At 38.6% G+C, this 20,142-nt stretch overlaps 2 protein-coding genes across 2 annotated transcripts in view; one reads left to right on the top strand and one right to left on the bottom strand.

Moving 5' to 3' along the window:
• DMGDH (dimethylglycine dehydrogenase) overlaps nucleotides 1–737 on the bottom strand; it is a 42,401-nt gene extending 41,664 nt beyond the window's left edge. Inside the window, exon 1 of the mRNA XM_039384398.1 lies at nucleotides 678–737. The gene's annotated coding sequence lies outside the window, so the exon portion shown is untranslated. The remainder of the gene's footprint in view (nucleotides 1–677) is intronic.
• On the top strand, nucleotides 207–17,843 carry LOC113982063 (betaine--homocysteine S-methyltransferase 1). Its single transcript, XM_027709939.2, has 8 exons — nucleotides 207–397; nucleotides 4,220–4,352; nucleotides 8,403–8,521; nucleotides 10,588–10,779; nucleotides 11,367–11,514; nucleotides 12,390–12,572; nucleotides 16,224–16,452; nucleotides 16,918–17,843. Exons 1-8 carry the CDS (start codon nucleotides 359–361, stop codon nucleotides 17,090–17,092), a joined length of 1,218 nt encoding a protein of 405 aa, XP_027565740.1. The 5' UTR covers nucleotides 207–358; the 3' UTR covers nucleotides 17,093–17,843.
• Nucleotides 17,844–20,142: the final 2,299 nt, after the last annotated feature.

Genomic DNA, 20,142 nt, shown 5'->3' with positions numbered 1-20,142 from the left:
CCACCGCTCCCGCGGCGACCCGTCCCGCCCCGCCCCTGTCCCGCCGAGCCCAGCCCTCCCGGAGGAGGGTGCCGGACCGCCCCTTGGCCGAAGGGGCAGCCCGGGGGGCACCGGGCGCCTCTCGAACTCGAGCCGGGCGGGGGCGGGGGCGGCGGCGGGAGGAGCGGGACAGCCCCGGCCGTGCCAGGGCGTCCTGCGGGGTCAGGGGCCGGACCGGGCAGGGGGTGTCGCCCGCAGCTCTGCCCCCAGCGCCCGCCCCCTCCGGGGCTATAAAAGCGTGGCAGGAGGACTCGTCGGGCTGATCTTCGCGTCGAGCCGTGGGGGGTTAGCGGGCAGCCGGCGTCCCTGGACGAGGAAGATGCTGCCGATCAGGAAGACCGCGAAACAGGGCAAAAGGGTAATTCTCCTGCCTCTCTCCCCACCCAGCCCCGGGCGCTGCTCCCCATGGGTACGGGAGTGATATCCCCGCCGCACTCCCCTCCGGCGCCCGCCGCGGTGCGGACGCTGCCCCGGCGGGACCGGGCGGTGCGGGAGGACAGCCCCGCACCGCGAGTCTGGCGACGGCTCAGGGCAGAGCTCCCGGCCGCCCCTCTAGCCTCCGGCGGGTCCTGCCCGTAGGCTCCCGAGGGGAGCTGCTGCTAGAGCGCCATGACCCGCGAACTGCGCCGGTTACCTACCAGTAAGGTACTCGGTATCTCTGCAGGTAAGGTGATCTTGCGAGAACCTAAAATAAAGCCATGATAATTATTGTAAGTGTTCAGCATGGAGCCGTTAAAGACATTTGGACATCATGAGATAAATTAGATTGAATTAACTCTGAAACAGCTCACAGAGTTTTTGTTTCTCTGAACACATAGACTGGAGCAACAGAGTTCGAGACCATTTTACCTAATAGTATTTGATATGCAAATTAAGCAGGACTCACAACACACTGCAAATTAAAATTATAAAAATTGTAAGGATAAACTGTCATTGAATTTGATTTCTGTCTTCAGCATCCTGCCTGCTCTATTTAAAAGCCCCAAATTGCTCTTCTCTTGATTAATATGACTGGATACCAACAGCATTTGTAATATCCACCCAAATTCCTATGTATCTATGCCCTTTGCTCCCTCATTAACTAAAGAAAGAAGCCAGTATAAAAAGTTATCCAGGCATCAGCCATTCAGGCCATTAAGGCAAAGCCATGAGCTTCTAAATCAAACTCTCTGACATTTACCGATACTGCTGCCCTGCACTGCTGCTTGGGAAGGTCAGCAGAATCATGTATCCATCTTTTATTTGGAAGGACACAATTGCCATTAGTAGGGCACACCTTACTCAGAACTGGTTTTGCACATTTTTATGTGTAGCGTGTAAGTCCAGAGTAAGAGAACAGAAAGATACAGGAAGAAGTCTATGAGCTCTAGGTCTTTCAGGTAGATCAGTTGCAAAGGAGCAAGGTTGGGGGATATTTTTTCTGCTTTTTATATTTTGGCATATACTCTTACCACCTAACTTCAACACCTAGCAGAAGGAAACTTTCGTAAGTTCCCCCTACAGGCAAGGGACTTCTCTAGAGGGCTTACTTAAGATCTGAATAGTTGTTTTGAGATTCTTTTTCTCTCCACCAAGGAGGAGGTAGGCTATAGATAGACCAAGCAGGTTCTTCACTTACAGAGTTCAGTTACATTCCTAAAGGTGGTTGAGGGAATATCTTCATATTCACTCTTTCTGTGAATAGATGGACCATGTGCTGCAACTTCATTCATAGGAGCAAAGTGAAGCAGTGAAAAGATGGCTCAAAAAAGCCTTGATTAGCTTTTTACACGTGCTGTTTCTTGTAATTTAATACCAGATTTGTGAAGTACCAGATCACCTGTCAGTACGGTTTTGATCTGGATCAGACATGAGCACACAACTGTAAGTCTCTGGGGCAGAACGAAACAATATTGACCCTGAAATTCAGCTAGCTATACGCTCATTGAACCAATGGTATTTTACACAGTATATAAAGCAAAAATGGTGTGAAGAGAAGATGTCAGACCCATAATAAACTTTGCAAAAAGTTATTTCCATTTTAATCCAATATGAACTAACAAAGTAAGTTTTTATTAAGTATTTTGTGCTTTGTATTTATCTCTGCTGCTCTGATGCTAGGTTTCATGTATCACAATATATTAAGATGCCATGGTCTATTCAAACATGGCTTATGTTGCTTCTGTGTGTCAAAAATGAAGATTATTTTAAAATGCAGTTTAAAAAAACTAGAACTGTGAAGAAAAACTGTTGTTAAATCCTGTGACTTGTTAAAAAAATCTACTGAACTGCATTTAAGTACATATATAATATAATAATAAATATAATACCTATATGTGATATCAATATGTGTCTATTACTTGATGTTCAGTTAACAAGCAACAACAGGCTGCTTGTATGGTTTTTTTTTCTGCATACCTGTTCTCTGGATATTAAATTTCTGAAGCAAACTCCATCTACAAAAGATACTTTGGCAGGCAGGGGAAGCAGGGCTCAAACAGTGATCACTTGGGTACCTTTCTCTCACCCCATTTGAGGCATTTGGTTACAACTGCAAGTTAGTTTATTGCAAGCACAATCTTTACAAAGCCTCCTGGCACTTACATTAAAATTCTTTTGCCTGTTTCTGCTGAAATAAAGATAAAAACTTGCACACTTCATAATAAAGCTTTAATCAGGTCAATATTTTGGCAAGTCCACAGTGTGCAATGGAATCTGATGCAGAGGTTTGCAAGCCAACACTTGGCCAATCTCTGCACAGCAGCACTGCACAGAGAAGTCCTGCCACCTTGCTGCAATGTCAGTGCCTCAGCCAAAACTGGTGACCCTCTGAGGCTTGGTAGGCTCCAAAGAGCCTTACACTGCTGTGCTTGGTACTGAGACTGGCACATTGGCATACTGTTCCTTCTGCTTGCAAAGGCATACTCACACCCTGCCTAAAGGGCAGGGCTGAGATGTCATAAATGTTTGTCTTTGCTGGAGGTATGGTATAATAAGATAATTATATTAATGTATAATAAGATAATTATATTAATGAAGGACAAAGTATCAAAAAAGAAAATCTACTAAAGGTTGAAGGCTGATTGTTAAAAAAGCCTTCCACTCAGCCTGAAAATCACACTCAACTCTATGTCCATGAGGCTTTTCTTTTTCCTACTCCCTCAAAGTTCATCCATTGAAAGGCCAGTGTACTGTCAAGAAAACTATGGAGAGAAATTGCAGTCTTACCTTTGATAAATTCTTTTCCTATACTCACTACCTTGTGTATGTAGTCTTCAATCATTCATCCACTTCTTTAAATAAATAGAATTATGGTTGCAATCCAATAGCAGAAATAAACCCTATTCTGACAGCAATGTACTTTTTAGAAATTTTGAACAAGCCAATGAAGCAATGAAAGGAATAAAAAAAGTAATATATTTCAGGTGAAACTAATATATGTTCTCATGTTTTTCAATTTTACAAAAAAAAATTGCCACTTTCCTTGCACTACAATGGAATTGAAGGCAGAAGCAAGGGTAATCACAGGGTGCTGTAAGGTTTTTAATTTGGCTTCTTAAAACATTTCAGGGCTGTGAAAAACAAAACAGGATTTTCTTTAACTTTGTAAATCTGGATAAGCAAACCCAGGCCTTAAAAAGACTGTCAGAAACTGCAGGCCAGCTTTTGAGATGTGTCTTGTTTGGTAGGAAAATGTTACATGATTACTTTTCTGTGATGCCTGTTGTGCCATCTGGTGTCACAAGGTATTTGTGGTAAGGCTCTACGAAGGTGGCATTTGTAGCTAAAAGACAAATGGGCTAATAAAGAGATTAGTGATACTAGTGTTTCATTTTAGGAAGTTTTGCATACATTTTACAGAAGAATTTGAGACGCTGTTTTACTTTCATGGGAATGAAATTGGACCATTGACTTCCAGTTCTGGGGACTGTATCTCTGAAATACGATACAACTGACTAATGAAAAGACATAATAAATGTGTACATATTAAAGCCTTATGCTGCAAAAGACCACATATACTATTCTTTAAAGATAATTTCAAAAGGAAATTTATTACTTTTTACTGTTACAGCAGAAGTATTTCTGGTAGCCTGCAGGTATTTATGTCTGCTTTACAAATACAGAAAATGGCAACAAAGACAAAGGAAGGCCACAAAACTGAAGCACAGTAATTGTTAATATTTCCTCCTGCTTTCTTCAGGGTATTCTAGAGCGCTTGGATGCTGGAGAAATTGTGATTGGAGATGGAGGATTTGTCTTTGCTCTTGAAAAGAGGGGATATGTAAAAGCTGGGCCTTGGACTCCTGAAGCAACTGTAGAACACCCAGAAGCAGGTCAGTTTTACTAGGAAATAGTATTCCTGTAGTGAATGTAAACATGGTTGGCTCAATAATATACAGAAACTCATAGTAGGTTTTCAAATAGGAGTGTTCCTTGACACTGTGTAATTACATTGTTAAGAACAGCATAGGAACTGCCCATCTTAGCCCTTTTACTTGCTCTAACACTAGCCAAAAGCAGTTGACTGGGGTTTATATTCATATTCTTATATGAATAGTGCAAACATGTAGTGATACATCTTCAAAATGCTCTCCCAGTCTTCAATAATTTGCATCTCAGGGACTTTTTATTGCAGATGTGGTTACATTTGTGTTTAATAACATTAGGTGATTTCTCAGTCATGAATTTGTCCAGTCTGTCCTAGAGCTGATCATTTAAAGCTTATGATTTATAACATCTCAGGAAAAAGAATTCTGCAGTTAACCATCTGTTTTGTTTTGTTTTAGTCATTCTAGGACTCTTACATATTTATAAACTAAAATAGTTTTTTTATTCTTTCAGAGAAATAACAGTTTTTAATAAACATCGTAATGGGAGTATTTAATGTTTCTGGCTCCACTATGAAATGGGGAATGACAGACCTCAAAAGAACCTAAAAATGGCAATAAACAGATAATGAAGTAACACTCTTAAAGTGGATGGAGAAAAAAATGAACAACTATTCCACGCCTTCCAGCATAAAGATTATAGTGTTTAGCATAAATAGTGCAGAAGTAGATGCTATTAACTATTTATGTATGCTTCATTACAAGAAAGCATTCGCACTAATAATATGATGTGCAGTTAATCCCACAAGCCAATTCAGAATATCCTGGGGGAAAAAATTTTCTTTGTTCTGTGTTTGCCCTTCCAAATTAGTCTTTTCCTTCTACACATGGGAAGAAGGAAGTGAGGGGAAGGAGAGATTCTTAGCTCTCCCTGTTGCATTGCTTTGTACACCTTACCTATTCATTCAATCTAATTCCTCTGAGGCTTCAAGTGTCACTTCTGTGTAGCATGCCTAATTTAGGGTTATGGACAGCTTTAGATAGTGCGGAGTTCCAGTAAAGGTTTAAGGATTGATGACCTAATTTGCTGACTCTCTTTGCTCATCCCAAAGAGAATTCCATTATCTCTCTTTCTCTTTGTTTCCACCTCTACCTTTGTCTGCCTCTGCACGTTCCAACTTACAACTCATAGCACTTATCCCATGCTCTTTATTTCCCCTTTGCTTGTTATTTTGCACCTCAAAAGCCCTTGACCCTCTCCACATGTCTCTTACAGGCTATTTATAAATACACCCTTCAGTGGAAATGTATTCACTGATTTTTGTGCGGGGCGGGGGGCTGCCTCCTCTCCATTATTGCTTTTTTGCTTCTGCATGCCCAAGGGTCATGTTGCTTTGAAAGCAGGTGTAAAGAACACAAGGAGCAACTGGCTGAGCCAGTGGCTGTAAAAACCATACAAACTACCAGAGCTTCTTGTTTTTATAAGGAAAGAAGGAAAAGGTGGGAGGTTCTGAGAATGCAGCAAGGGATTAAAAAAAAAAAAAAAATTTAAAAAAAGTGAGTTTAAGGCCATTATCTGTACTACTGGAGAGGAGTTTCACCAAACTGACAAGTTTAGAAATGAGATCTAAATATTTCTTCTGAGACAGATCAGGTAGTGCTTACTGCCCCTATCTCTTGTTAGCCTGTATCTGTCTTTTATGGAATGTCCAACTCACGGCAGAGTGAAATTAAAACTTAGTGTTATATGTTATACACCTGACTTCTAAAATGCATCAGATTATTAACAATGGTTTAGTCTCATATGTGGCTATTAGCCCCATTTCTCAAATGCTGGAGGGAAACACAGTTTCACTAGCATGCTGGAAGTCACACAAGTAAATTACCCAGTGATTTGTGGTGTTGATAGTGCATCATGCTGTGGGTTTGATACCAACAACAGTGCATTCATTCCTCTGGTAAAAAACGATCTGCCTGGGGTTAAATGAGGTTCAGGCTCATTTTTTCCCTGAAAATGTCGACCCATTCAAGAGCCTCCTGTTCACATATCTGATATTTTGGGGTATGAAGTTCCTTAATCCCATGTGTTAGATTGTGTTTCATTTGCATACTTATGTCACCATCCTTATTCACACAAATACCAGGCAATCTTCTAGGAATGCTAGGACCATATTTAAAGACCACCAGCCATGGGGGTAAACAAATCTGGTCTACTACTGAATATCATAGAGGATTTATGAAAATATTTGTAGACTTTTTTTTTCCTTTCCCCATTTCCTGACTGGTTTTCATCAATGCTTTCTCACTGAGGGGAATAGAAACAGAAATTACAGAGCACTAGAAACATATAGAGACAGCCCTTATATTTGGGATCAGTAGCCTATTATAATGGTGTAGGGAAAAGAATACTCCCTGAATTATGAATCTTTGTCTCTTTGTTAAAGTGTAAGAATGAAATGCAGATTCCAGGGGCTTTTCACAGTATCACAGAATATTCTGACTTGGAAGGGGCCCACAAAGATCATCAAGTCCAGCCCTTAAATGAATGGCCCCACAGGGATTGAAACCACAACCTTGGCATTACTAGCACCAGGCTCTAACCAACTCTCAGGGACTTTTTGAAATGTAGCTCCACTGTAACCTATGTTCCTGAAAAGATCTTTGTGACTGCTGAGAAAAGGAGCACTGTGTTAAATCACAGGGGGGTAATTACAAGGCTGTAATTAGAAATTAAATACTGTACTACTAGCAAAAAGCAAGGACACTACACTTTCATTGATCCTTCAGTGAAAGCAAACATGCCTGCATGTATGCAAGTTGATTCTTGCAACTCAAACTGCTGATTTGAGCTTTTCTGGTGTGGAAAACTGTGTTTGTTGCAGCAGAAGGGAGTAATTTTATACTCATGACAAATTTGCGCATTTTCTTAATGACTCAGACTGTCCGTAGACAATGAGTTATGATAAATCAGGTCTTCGGGAAACCTTTACTAAACATCTGCCACAGAAACTGCAGTTTTCTTGTGCATGTAGAAAATAAGTATCTTGTGTACAGTATCTAGGGAATAAATTATTCCTATATTTGGTATAAGCTGTCAAGCATTTACCTCTGTTTTACACAATCAGTGGTGTTCTAGACATTATTATAATTCTTATTCTGTGGATATACATATAAAATCAATTGACAGTTCCAGTTGTGCTCCTGCTGTGGCAATCACAGTGTACTGCTTACAGCCAGGAAGGCACAAACTATCATTGCAGAGCCTACTCCCAAAGTCCTAATGTAGGAAATTTGTCCATTAAAAGTAATGGCAACCTTTCCTTTAAAGAAAATGTTGTCTCCGTAGTAAAATGATCATCTGCAGACATATGAGAAGAATTAACTTTGTGTTGTGAGTCACTTTTCTGGAGCAAGGAAGCATCTTTTAATTAAGGGTGTATTTAGCAAAACAGAGCTTTGGTTTTGGCTGACTAGACTCTTTTAAAGTTTTGTCAAGGGAGAAAACTCAAAAATACAAAATAAGGGAAGTAATAAAACACCGTATTCTTCTGTATAAATATCCTCTTGTCCCTTAATTTGTTGCCCTAATAGTTTCTTCTGTTTTCTTCTTCATAGTCTAGAAGCTAAGAAAATGCAGCTGTTTCATTTGATGATCTTTTTGTCTGGTATTCCTTGTTGCTTTCATGTTCTTCTGTTATATGTCTGCTTTCCCCTCCTAAATCACTGTGCATCTTTATAACTGGGAAGTCTGAAGGACTGCACAAAGTAGAAGATAGGTAAGGTGGCAGGCAAAGCTGAATCTGCTAGTTAAATAGAAATCTTCAGTCATTCTTAGCAAAGAAAAATTAAGGAGAAAGTTTTCTACCTAACGTTCTGAGAGTGAGTAGAAAGAAGTTCTACGCAAACTGGGGTACTGCTTCTGCGTTCTAATAATGGCTCTTCTAGTAAACACAGTATCACTTATTTTACAGTAACATTACAACAATAAACATTTGATTTTGGGGTAACACAGTAATAAGTGTACCAGACATCTCTTCTTTGTCTCTTGTTTTGCAGTTCGTCAGCTTCACCGGGAATTCCTCAGAGCTGGATCCAATGTTCTGCAGACATTCACCTTTTATGCCAGTGAGGACAAACTAGAGAACAGGGGCAATTATGTTGCTGAGAAAATAACTGTGAGTAAAACAGTTTTGATGGCGATATGAAATGAATTGATTAATTTCAAAAGGTTTAGTAGAGAGATTATCAAGTACTTTCACAGTTTGTCATAACAATTTTAGCAAGAAAGACAAGGAGAAAAAAATCCCAAACACAACAACAAAACCAACCAACCAAAAAAAACCCCTCACAAAACACACTAACAAAAACCTCACCAGCCTAGCAAAAAACAAACAAAACCCAAAATAAACTACCCCCCTCCCCCCCCCCAAATAAAATAGGTCAAGGATGAAGACAGTAAAGAGAATGCCCACATTGTGTTTTTTCCCATCTGAGGAGATTGGTTTACTGGAGTTTTGACGCAAAGACTATAGGGAGGACTAAATGCACAAAAGGCAAAACTAGTGGGAGAAAAAAAAAAGAAATGCTTTAACATCCAGAGAAATGAATAATCAACTCCAAAAATGGTGAAGAATCCTAGCAAATAATGAGTGGCTAATTAGAACAAAATGTTTTTTAGAACCATATCTTCAATAAAGTAACAACTAAAAAAATCCAAGCTATACACTGTGGTCAGTATTCCTCTTGTCCCATGTAAGGATAATCTGTTACATCAGCAGAACTACCACGCTGGTGTTTTCTTACCTCCTGCAAAAAGGAGTTGTAGGATGTTGGGTGTGTTCACTAGATGCAGGCCCAAGGTCCAGTGGGATTTCTGGCACAAGCATTTCTAGATAGCTCCTTTGAGAGTAGAATAGTTGCCACCGAGGGGTTTCTCTGATCCTTTCCCTTTGGTCCTATTGTACATTTTAACTTCTACAAAATAGAGAAAATTCCCCAGGACCCAGGGAAGAAGGAATATCTTTGTATCTTGATAGCCTCAGTCAGAAATTAGCACAATCTGGACACTAGGGAAACACTTTAGGTTTAACTGAGGTCATAACAAAACATCATGACCAAATTTATCTGAAATGCTGTATCTTTACATTCAATAGATGCAGCACTGAAATATCTGAAGTGGTAGTCCCAGAAACACAGTACCTCTGGAACAAGCCATGCTGCAATTCTTGCTGCCATGCAAAATTATAAGAGCTGGAGAGCACCTGGTATTGGGAATCCATTGCAGCAAACCTTTCAAAATTGATTTTCTGCCAGTTCAAGAAGCAGGTTCTTTCAGGATTTAAGTGGTTTATCGTTCCACCACCCCGAGTTCCTGAACATGTTCCTGAGCACAAGGGAAGACAATCTGGCAGCAATAGACCTAAAAATCAGCTACATCTTTTAAGGCAGACATGGAAAACTTGAGCTGAGAGAAGACTATGTAGATTCTAAGCAGTCCATGGACTGTAGAGAAACCTGCTATAATCAGTACTTGTTATCTATCCCAAACAATGGGATAGATTTTCTCCAATTTTTTTTTTTTTTTTCCCCCGCTTAACCTCTTTTTCCAAAGCTGTTCTGGTCATCCTAATTTACCTATAGAGGGAATCTGTCTTTCAGCTTAAGTGATTAATTAATCACAAATACTGATAAGTTTCCCTCTATTATTCTTAAATTGGTAACTTTAACATCAAATAATTAATAATATCTTTTAAAAAAATGCCTTAAATAATTCTGTATGAATATTATATCTGATTTTTTTTAAATTATCAAAACACAAAAATACATTTTAAAAAAATCAATTGAAATTACCATATATTTTGTTTTCCATCCACAAATGTCAGAATAAAAGCACACACTTAAAGGTAACTAACTCATTTTCTGAGAGGCAAAGAAAATTCCTTTTCACACCAAATACTCACTTTTTACAGAATATTTGTGCAAAATGTATTAAAGGTAATGTGTTTTTTGTAGTATTTGATAATACGATAACTTAGAAGTGCCAAGCATTTTTTTCCTAGTGTTTGTTATTTTTCTTAAAGAATTTTATCTTCCTAATCAATATTATTTAAAAATCCATTTAAATTATAAAAGAATATGAAAAAGATATTATGGCTTTTGACTCTTTTTGTCCTTTTTTTTGCTCTGAAATTATATGTGTATCTCTGACCAGGTAAAATTGACATAATCTATATTCACACAGTGCCAGAAAGTGAATGAAGCTGCTTGTGACATTGCAAGAGAAGTGGCTAATGAAGGTGATGCTTTGGTGGCTGGAGGGGTCAGTCAAACACCATCATACTTAAGCTGCAAGAATAAAACAGAGGTTAAAGCAGTCTTTCAAAAACAACTAGAGGTCTTTATGAAGAAGAATGTGGACTTCCTAATTGCAGAGGTAAATCTTTAAAAATGCACTTGCCTTCAACTGGCACAATGTTGACTTTTAAGATGTCTAGTTTACTTTAGGGAGAACAACTATATATTGCCTCTTCCTTTAAAATTTTCTGCTGTGCTCTTGTCCCAGTAGTATCAGGTATTTTTCTAAATGCGCACCACCACCTGCAGGTGTCCTAGAATAGGACCTTGAAGCCTAAGTTTCTACCTCAGTCAAGTGAAATTCTATACTGGTACAAAGAGGATATAATAATGGGGTCTTAACTAGTTCCTATTTCTTCCCATATGTGGTAAGCAACCTACAATGACTTTTCTAGATTAAAATAGTTCTTGGATTAATCCCTGATTAATCAAATCCTGTATGGGCAGTCTTATTCTGAAACAAAATTATCATTATGTTTAACTTACTTTTACTCACTGACTTTTAAAAATCCTTTTTCAACTGGGTGGTCAGTGAACTCAACTGAATTATGTTAGTATAAATCAGAAAAGAATCAAGTCGTATTGCTGGTGAATTTGGGGTCTGGATTAATGTATTTATGCTTCATTGCCAAGAAACTAAAGTAGTCCAGTTTTAATTTCTTTCAGTATTTTGAACATGTTGAAGAGGCCGTGTGGGCAGTTGAAGTTCTAAAAGAATCTGGAAAGCCAGTTGCAGCTACAATGTGCATTGGTCCAGAAGGAGACATGCATGGAGTGTCCCCTGGACAATGTGCTGTCCAGCTGGTAAAGGCTGGTAAGAATCTCTTTTAATATGCCCTTTAAAAGCAGGGAACAAAGTAATGTCCTTAATTATTGAGATAAATGAATGTGTATCTGAAGTAGGTAGCTTCCCAATTATATCTGATAAAAGTTTTGATTCTGTAGTAAAGTTTTTATGTGTACTTTACTAAAGCAGTCTTGTAAAAACAGATGAAAATGCAGCTATGAAATCCTCGATAATCAGAGTGCAATGGCTGGGAGCAATAGCCACAGACAGCTGATACTGAATACAGAAAAATGCTAAACCTACTCAAATTTCATTACAGACCCAGCCCCAAATTCTAGAATCACATGCAGGATCCAAAGCCACCTTTGATTCTCTGCTTATGTATTTTTGAAATGTATGAAGCATAGTTCAAACCCAGGATGAGAGAATTAAGAGGATGAAAAAAGTTAATAATTTTGCCTATTCCCAGGACAAGGGGAAAGGCAGAAGAAACTAATCAGGGGCATGATGAATGATGGTACAGCAGTTTATTATATCTGTTTGGAACTACTCTTTTCCTTTCCAGTTAGAGTTGAAATCCAAAGGTAGAACTTGTGTTAGGAACCTGCCAACTATTTGCATGTGTAGCTGTACATAATCAGACTTCACTGATTAAGCACTGGTAAGAAAAGCAGCTGTAGAAGGGGGGAAGATGTCATTCATCATCAGGAAGATAAAGAGGAGTGCAACTGAGATGCAAATGGAATGATCAACCTCAGCAGAGTTGAGCTCTAACACATCTGCCTTGTTTTCATAACAGTGGTGTAAAGATGGACTGTACTGCTTCTGGACTGCTGTGGTTCAGAACTTTCACTTCCCACTTTCTGTGAAGATGTGACTTGAAGTTATTTTCCTCCTCCCAGGTGCTTCTATTGTTGGAGTCAACTGCCATTTTGATCCAGAAACTTGCCTGGAAACTGTGAAACTGATGCAAGAGGGCTTGCAGGCTGCTAAACTGAAAGCCCACCTGATGTCCCAACCACTTGCTTTCCATACACCTGATTGTGGAAAGCAGGGTTTTATTGATCTTCCAGAATTTCCCTTTGGTAAGACAAGGGTATCTTTGTTGTTGTATGTTTGTTTGTTTATTTGTGGTTTTGTTTTATTGTATGTTCCTCTTTTGTTTGTTTTTTTTCCCCCAGCTTTTAGTAAAGCTGAAGCTGCAAAGTGTCCTTCTATACAATAGGATGAGTCCCAGTTACGTTCTGGCATTTTCCAGTCAGATTACAGTATAGTATTGGATTAAAGATCATCCACATAGTGACAATGCTTCACTAGTATCGCAGCATGTGACTGAAAGTGAAATTACGATGAAAACAGTTAAAATACCACAATCTAAACTCAGTTAAAAACTTACTTCTTCCCAGTGCTATAGAACCATGTTCAGAACAGCTATAAACAGTCCAAAGAAATGAACAAAAGCAAATACTCAAAAAAACACTTACTATCCCACAAGGCCTATGTGTACCTGTTTAGGGACTTAATGTACAATGCATATGCAGAACTGGATAAAGGTGCGTGATTATTGCATAATAGTTCAGTCTTGTGAGTGTTACTGTGTAATTTAAGTGAGACTAGAGAGAAACCAGAAAGGGGACTTCAATGTTGCTAACAAATTGGCAGTTTGGAGGCTTTACAACTATGCTCAGGAGAAACTCTACAAAAACTGAAAGATTCAGCCATTTTTGTGTATATAAGGCTTGTGTATTTAGGCTTATTTTCCCCTGCGGTGCAAAGGATCCCTTTAACATAAAGACAGAATCAGTTTACACATTTTAAGGTTGATTAGAAAAATTCTTTCATTTTCAGATAACGTACACCTTTCTTTTCAAGATCAAACTGTATGGTATTAAACATTAACAACTTGAGTTTGTAGAAAAAAATTAAGAGATGGATGTAATTTTTAGGAAGTTCATTGTTTTTTCTTTAAATTCCTTTCTTTACATAAATGATGGAAAGAGAATAGTGAGCCTGAGGCATTCATTAAATGGTAATAACATGTCTGAGTTCTGAAAATATTCTGAGATGTTTAAAAGTGTTAGGAACCATTTATCCTATTCATTCCTTCATATAACTCCTCTGATTGCAAGCAAAAAAAGATCGAACAGATGCAGTAAGCAATCAAGTGAACTGAAAGATTCACTCTTGGATTGTATGTTTTAAGCAATCTGTATGAGATCTCAGCATTCAGAAATTTCGTGAATAATTGGTGAAGACTCATTTTGTGAATGTTTTCAATACCCAGAAGTAGCAACGAGTCACTTGATAACAGATAAGCTGTTTGGTAAATCATTGTTAACCTGACCAAATTAACTGTTTTTTGTGAAAGGCAATATGGACAAAGAGGTATTTAGATATCTGAAGAGTACATAACCTCTGTACGGGCCAGCAATATCTCAGTATCTAGGAAAGCATTAGTCATGTTGTATTGGCAAACTCCAGCATCTAGATGCCAGCAATATTTATTTTTCTGTAGAACTTTATCCATTTTCCTGTGTTTTCCCTTCTGTGTTACTAGAATTTCTCTGAAATGTCACCAATTAAATAAGGACAATATTTTAGAAAGAAATGTCCCAGTGAAAGCAGTGAAAGCACCCAATTATCTCAAAAGTAGATATATAGAGGGGCAAATCTAGGAACAGGTTACAAACTTTTCATCAAAAACATGAAAATTTAAATCTCTTTTTACTATAAATTTTAACATAAAGTTAAGTTATAGATATTTAATTCTGAATAAAGCCAAGAAAATAAATGAATTGACAGACATGGAAAATAGAATGTTAGTCAATTTTGGGAAGGTGTCTTTCCATTTCAGAGAAAAGCATTTGGTGTGGGACAGTATCAGATATTTTGCAGAAGTCAAGGAAGGTGATATCAGTCGCTCTTCCCTTCTCCACCAACACTGTAACCCCATCGTAGCAGGCCAAATTTGTCAGGCAGGATTTGCTCTCAGTGAAGCCACATTGGCAGCCACCAATCAGATCCTCATTTTTCATGTGCCCTAACATAGTTTCCATGGGATTTGATTCATGGTCTTGCTGGGCACTGAGGTGAGACTGACCCATCTGTAGTTCTCTGGGTTTTCCTTTTTTTTAAATGAGGGTTATGTTTCCCTCACTCCAGTCACTGGGAACTTCACTAGACTGTCGTGAGTTTTCACATATGACAGTTAGTGGCTTAGCCACTTCATCTGACAGTTCCCTCGGGACCCTCAGATGCATCTCATCAGGTCACATGGATTGTGACAGGGTGGTGGAGGAGACAGGGAGACACTCTATACTGTTCCCCTGGAGTTTTGTTGCTTATACCGGTATAAATTGAGTGCACAATGATGCATTCTTAGTGTTGATCATTTGTATAAATTTTGCACTAGTGTTTTCATGATATATGAGAGACAAGGAAATCATTAATTTTTCCTTCTGTTGCTTTTTGTCAGCTCTGCAGCATTGTACACAAGCTTTTTTTTATTTGAACAGCTTTGTAAGATAGCTTAATATAAGTTTTCCTTGTGATATTAAGACCACCTACATTTCCTTTGTCCAGTCTTTCCCTCTAAGACCAATAGTTTTCTGTTTAAGAATATTTAATTTTCTTCCTTTTGCTTTTTAATTTCTGAACCCATTTCTTAACTACACAGTGGACTTAGAATGGATCTGCTTTGTATCATCTTCTTGCATTTTAGGCATTTTTGGGAGAGGATATAGGGAGAAGAATCCTACCTCTCTACTGTATTGCTGGAGCCTTACTACCTTCCGATAGCTTCTTTGCCCAGTGGAGTGTTCAAGTGCACAGACAGTGCACAGGCTCGCGTGATAACTGCGATGGTTCATCTCCTGCAGATGTGCATTAAGGAGTGGGAGGATTTTTATTCTTTCATTCCCATATTTTTATTCCTTAAAGTTTCTTCTTCAGTCCCTGGTCTTTTCTTTCCAGTTATGCTGCTCTCGTGCCTCCTACCCTTTGAGGTGTGCTTTTCCTTTATCTTTTCACTTTCTATTCCTCTCCTTCCACATCCTTCCCCTCAGCTCTGTTATCCCGTCACTCTGCTCACCACAACCTGCAACAGAGAGAAGGGTTCAAACTAAAGATTGCATCCTAACTTACCTACACACAGAACTTTCCACAAGCAATGACATGGTTTAAGGCAGCAAGATGCTTATGACTGGGATTCTAACTAAGGAATGGGCTAAGAAATAGCTACAGATCCCAGCTGAAACAATTGGCTGCTGTTAGCTGATCATGGAAAAAAATGTAATAAGCATTCTTGAGGAATAATGAGCAGGCTTATTCCTATTCAGATAGACTGATACCTTCTCCTTTCACAGATTAGTTTGTGGTAATCAGATTTCCCAGGTATTGCTTGTTAATTAGGAAACGTAGCCATAACATTGAAAGTACTCCAAAACTTCAGCTAAGAACTCTGTCAGAATGGCAAGCATGCGATCAATCTCAGAAGATACTATGTGCTGTTTTGCAAGGCCAAAAATGCTAACGAGCACAGGTCAGCAGAACACAGCGCAATCAGAAGGCTAGACTTCTGAAAGTTTGCATTATTAATTCTAGGTCAGACAGTTCAAACAGGTACATCTACAATCACTTTAGCTAACAGAGTGCAAGTGTTTCAACAACATGATTTCTTACAAAAACTCTGTTGAAATGGACCACGGTGGAAACTTAAGATATGACTGTCTTTGCAGGTCTGGAGCCAAGAATTGTAACCAGATGGGACATTCAAAAATATGCAAGAAAGGCCTATGACTTAGGAATTCGTTTCATTGGAGGCTGCTGTGGATTTGAGCCATATCACATCCGAGCAATAGCTGAGGAGCTGGCTCCTGAAAGAGGATTTTTGCCAGAAGCTTCTGAGAAGCATGGTAGCTGGGGCAGTAACCTGAGCATGCATACCAAACCCTGGGTCAGAGCAAGGTGTGTATATCTGACCCGGAAAGCACACCAACACACCTCTTGCAAAGGCTTATATTGCTCAATGCAGCAGACTGGCTTAACTCATATGGAGGTCTAAATATCACTGTAAACATTCTATGTGTTAATAATTTTAAGGAATTAAAGCTGATCTTGGAGCAGGGAAATGGGTGAAGGAGCACTAGAGGAGCTCTTGTGAAAGTAATTCGTGAAATAATTCATGAAAGTGAAGATGAAAAACTGACAGGGTACTGTAGATCAGCTTCTAATGGTGAGTGGCTAACAGTATTCCTTTCAAGGAAAGAATACCGTAAAGATACTTTTTAAACATGTATCATTGCATGCTTTCATTCCTCTGTATTTAAATATGGTTAGATGACCCTTTGCAATGGTCATTTAGGCCACATTTCCTTCAGTATTGTGAGGTGCTGAGAAAAAATGCCCCTGAATTTCCTTTTCTTTCCTTAGGGCAAGAAAAGAATACTGGGATAACCTGAAGCCTGCTTCAGGAAGGCCATATTGTCCTTCCATGTCAAAGCCAGATGGCTGGGGAGTGACCAAAGGAGCCAGGGAGCTGATGCAACAGAAAGAAGCAACGACTGAACAACAGCTGAAGGAGCTCTTCCAGAAACAGAAGATCTAATCCACTGAAGTTGTGTAAATGTTAGAATGATTAATCTACAGACCATTTCATGTTTCACAAGAAAATCAGACAAGTACCCTACTGATTTATCTCTTAAAACGTAATGAAAGAGACAAAATGCAGAAAGAATATGATTACAGAATAAATATGTCAAACTTTGATAATAAAATCTTTCTCTGGACAAATAGTTTAGAGAATACATAGTCAAAAGTAAGTTTGGATTCTCATAATAATTGAGTTTCGGTTAGCTAGGTGCCATTAATTGGGTAGGCACATAAATACCTCGAAAGTGGTAATTGGCTCAACTCACATGTGCAAAGGGAAAAAGCCATCTCTAAATAAGGTATCAACAGACTTCAACTCCAAAGTCTGTTTTCACTTCGGGATTATGTAGGAGCTTCCTCAGACCTCAAGATTTGTTGAGGACTACTGCAAGGACACAGAGGCTGCCAATACTTCAGACACACGATTATTTGTAACACTTCTTTGATTTCAAAAGAATAAAAGGAAAATAAAAAATACATCTTGTAATAGCAATCAAAACATAAGGAGAATGAGATCTTGCAAAAATTTCTTATATGCAGGGAGAAAGGTTAAAAGAACTTTTAGGAAAGGAAAATGACATGTAAAATAACTCACTGCTTTTGTCTCAAGGTACCATGTACACAAGATTTCCTCTTTTGGAGACTAAAAGTCTTAAGAAATTACTCTGCAATTAAAAAAAAAGTAAAATAAATTAAAAATAACATGATGGAGTAGTTTTGTATTATCTTCATACCTTAAATCATGAGAGCTGAAACAGAACAACACACCTCCAGTAAAAAACTAATTTTCAAATGACACATCTGATCTCTGGAAATCTCATTTTAAATATGTGGTTATCTCAAAATAGCAAAAAACCCGAAGGCTTGTAAAATATAACTCCTGTTTATATGAGTAGTAGAACATGCCATTACTTAAAAAAAAAAAAAAAAAAAAAAAAAAAAAAAAAGGCTGATTGATTCATTCTACAATCTTAGCTGTAACAAATTAAAAACCCTGTTAGGAAATATCAATCTGCTTAAGTTAAGAAAACCCGTGGACATTTGTAGACTGATTTCGTTGAGAAGGTTTTTCATAGAAAGGGTACCACTGTACTTGGAACCCATAAAGGACACATTTCCATAGTTTATTTTTGTGAAATACCACACAACTTAGATTTCTCTCTAGAATGTAATTCTCACCCATTCTATATTAAGGCCTTCATGAAAATCCCATTCTCAAAGTTAGAGTTGAAAGCTTTAGTTCAACTATGTTTTATTTATAAGCTTATTTCATTATTTCTGTCCACGCTGGTATTCTACAGTTCAGGAAACAAATATACAAAACTTCAATGGGGAACTTCAGGTATTCTTTTCAGACTGTTAATGGCAGACAGATTTTAGAAAAAGCCACCTCCCTTCCGCAGGCTTGTAACAGATTGAAATACTAGCTGGAAATTTTGCCTGAAAGCCAAAAGCAGACAAATCAAGAAAGCAGATATTTTAAAATGTAGATTATTTGGAAAGCATCCATCTAAGTATATATGCACTACATTAAACTCCTTTCCTTTCTAAATGCATCTGGGCATTACCTCTGCAGAAAGTGGAATAATGTAAAATCTGTAAAACAGAAAGGCCAGATCTTTCATCATCACCAGAATGCACACAGCATTAAAGATATATGTGTGATAAAGTGGCTTCAAATACAGGCTACAACTGGTAAAGAAATGTTTTGAACAATCATTACCAATTTAGGGACTTGTGGCATAGAAATGCAGCTTGACCATCATGCACTAACTATATAAGTAGCTAGGGCTGATTTTTTTGAAACCATCAAAACATGCAAAAATTTGTATTGAAGTGAATGACTTCACAACACAGAATATTGAAGAACCTGGTATTAAGATGATAAGATTTTTGAATGTTTAGATACCCAGTTTGAAAAGGATGAATTTTAACATGCTAAGAATGATGAAAATTATGTAGAAGTGATTTGAAGACATTAAAAATGAGATCTGACCCAAGGAGGAAGCTATACATTCCCTGTTTAATTCATATCACAGGCTGGGCTTATCCAGAAATTGACAATGGGATAAAAACAAGTTGTCAGGGTGCTTCACTGATCACTAAAGAACCCCAAACTAACAAAAAACCCCCAACGAAATGAAACAAAAAAATCCAACACCCTCTGCCTTAAAAAAAAACCCAAACCCAAAAAACCACCAAGCAGCAAAGCCAACCAAGCTTTATTTCCCATTTCTTTCTGTGTAACATCTTAGTGAGGCATATAGGAACTGTTAGATGTTTTACAGCTTTCACAGAATCACAGAATATGGTGAGCTGGAAGGGAGCCACAAGGGTCATTGAGTCCAACCCTTAGACCTGCAAAGGACCATTCCCAAGAGTCACACCACATGTCCAAGAATATTATCCAAACACTTCTTGAACTCTGTCAGGCTTGGTGCTGTGACCACTGCCCTGGGGAGCCTGTTCCAGTGCCCAACTACCCTCTGGGTGAAGAACCTCTTTTCTAATATCCAGCCCAAACCTCCCCTGACATAACTCTGGGCCATTCCCTCAGGTTCTGTCACTGGTCCCCATAAAGAAGAGATCAGTGCCTGCCCCTTCTCTTCCCTTTACAAGCAAGTTGTAACTGCAATGAGGTCTCCCCTCAGTCTCTTCTTCTCCAGGCTGAACAGACCAAGTGACCTCAGTCTCTCCTCATACAGCTTCCCCTCAAGGCCCCTCCTCTAATGGTTAATTATGTGACTTGTTAAAGAAGTAAGACAGGCTGACAGCACAGTCCTAGGAGATTTGTTTCCTTAGAAAGCCTATCTGAAAACTTAGATAGGAAGTGAACGGGGCTTTAGAAGGTTAGCTCCTGTATTTGGTACCCTAAGGCCTGTTTGGAAATACATCTAATGATGGAGCTTCCATGCCAGTGCCAGGCAGTCTGGTTACTTCACTATTCTTAACACGTTTTTCCTAATTTGAATATTCCTTGATGGAATTTAAATCCATTATTTCTTT

Source organism: Pipra filicauda, unplaced genomic scaffold, assembly GCF_003945595.2.
Source record: "Pipra filicauda isolate LSUMZ 115617 unplaced genomic scaffold, ASM394559v2 scaffold34_size3990699_pilon, whole genome shotgun sequence".
Classification (NCBI taxonomy): Eukaryota; Metazoa; Chordata; class Aves; order Passeriformes; family Pipridae; genus Pipra; species Pipra filicauda.
This window is presented reverse-complemented; position numbering and strand designations above follow the sequence as displayed.

Bases quoted from the DNA above. Each gene is read 5' to 3' on its own strand.
- LOC113982063 (XM_027709939.2), top strand. From the start codon at position 359: ATGCTGCCGATCAGGAAGACCGCGAAACAGGGCAAAAGG. The intron at 12,573-16,223 runs GTAAGACAAGGG...CTGTCTTTGCAG, and splicing joins TCTTCCAGAATTTCCCTTTG to GTCTGGAGCCAAGAATTGTA. The intron at 16,453-16,917 runs GTGTGTATATCT...TTCTTTCCTTAG, and splicing joins AAACCCTGGGTCAGAGCAAG to GGCAAGAAAAGAATACTGGG.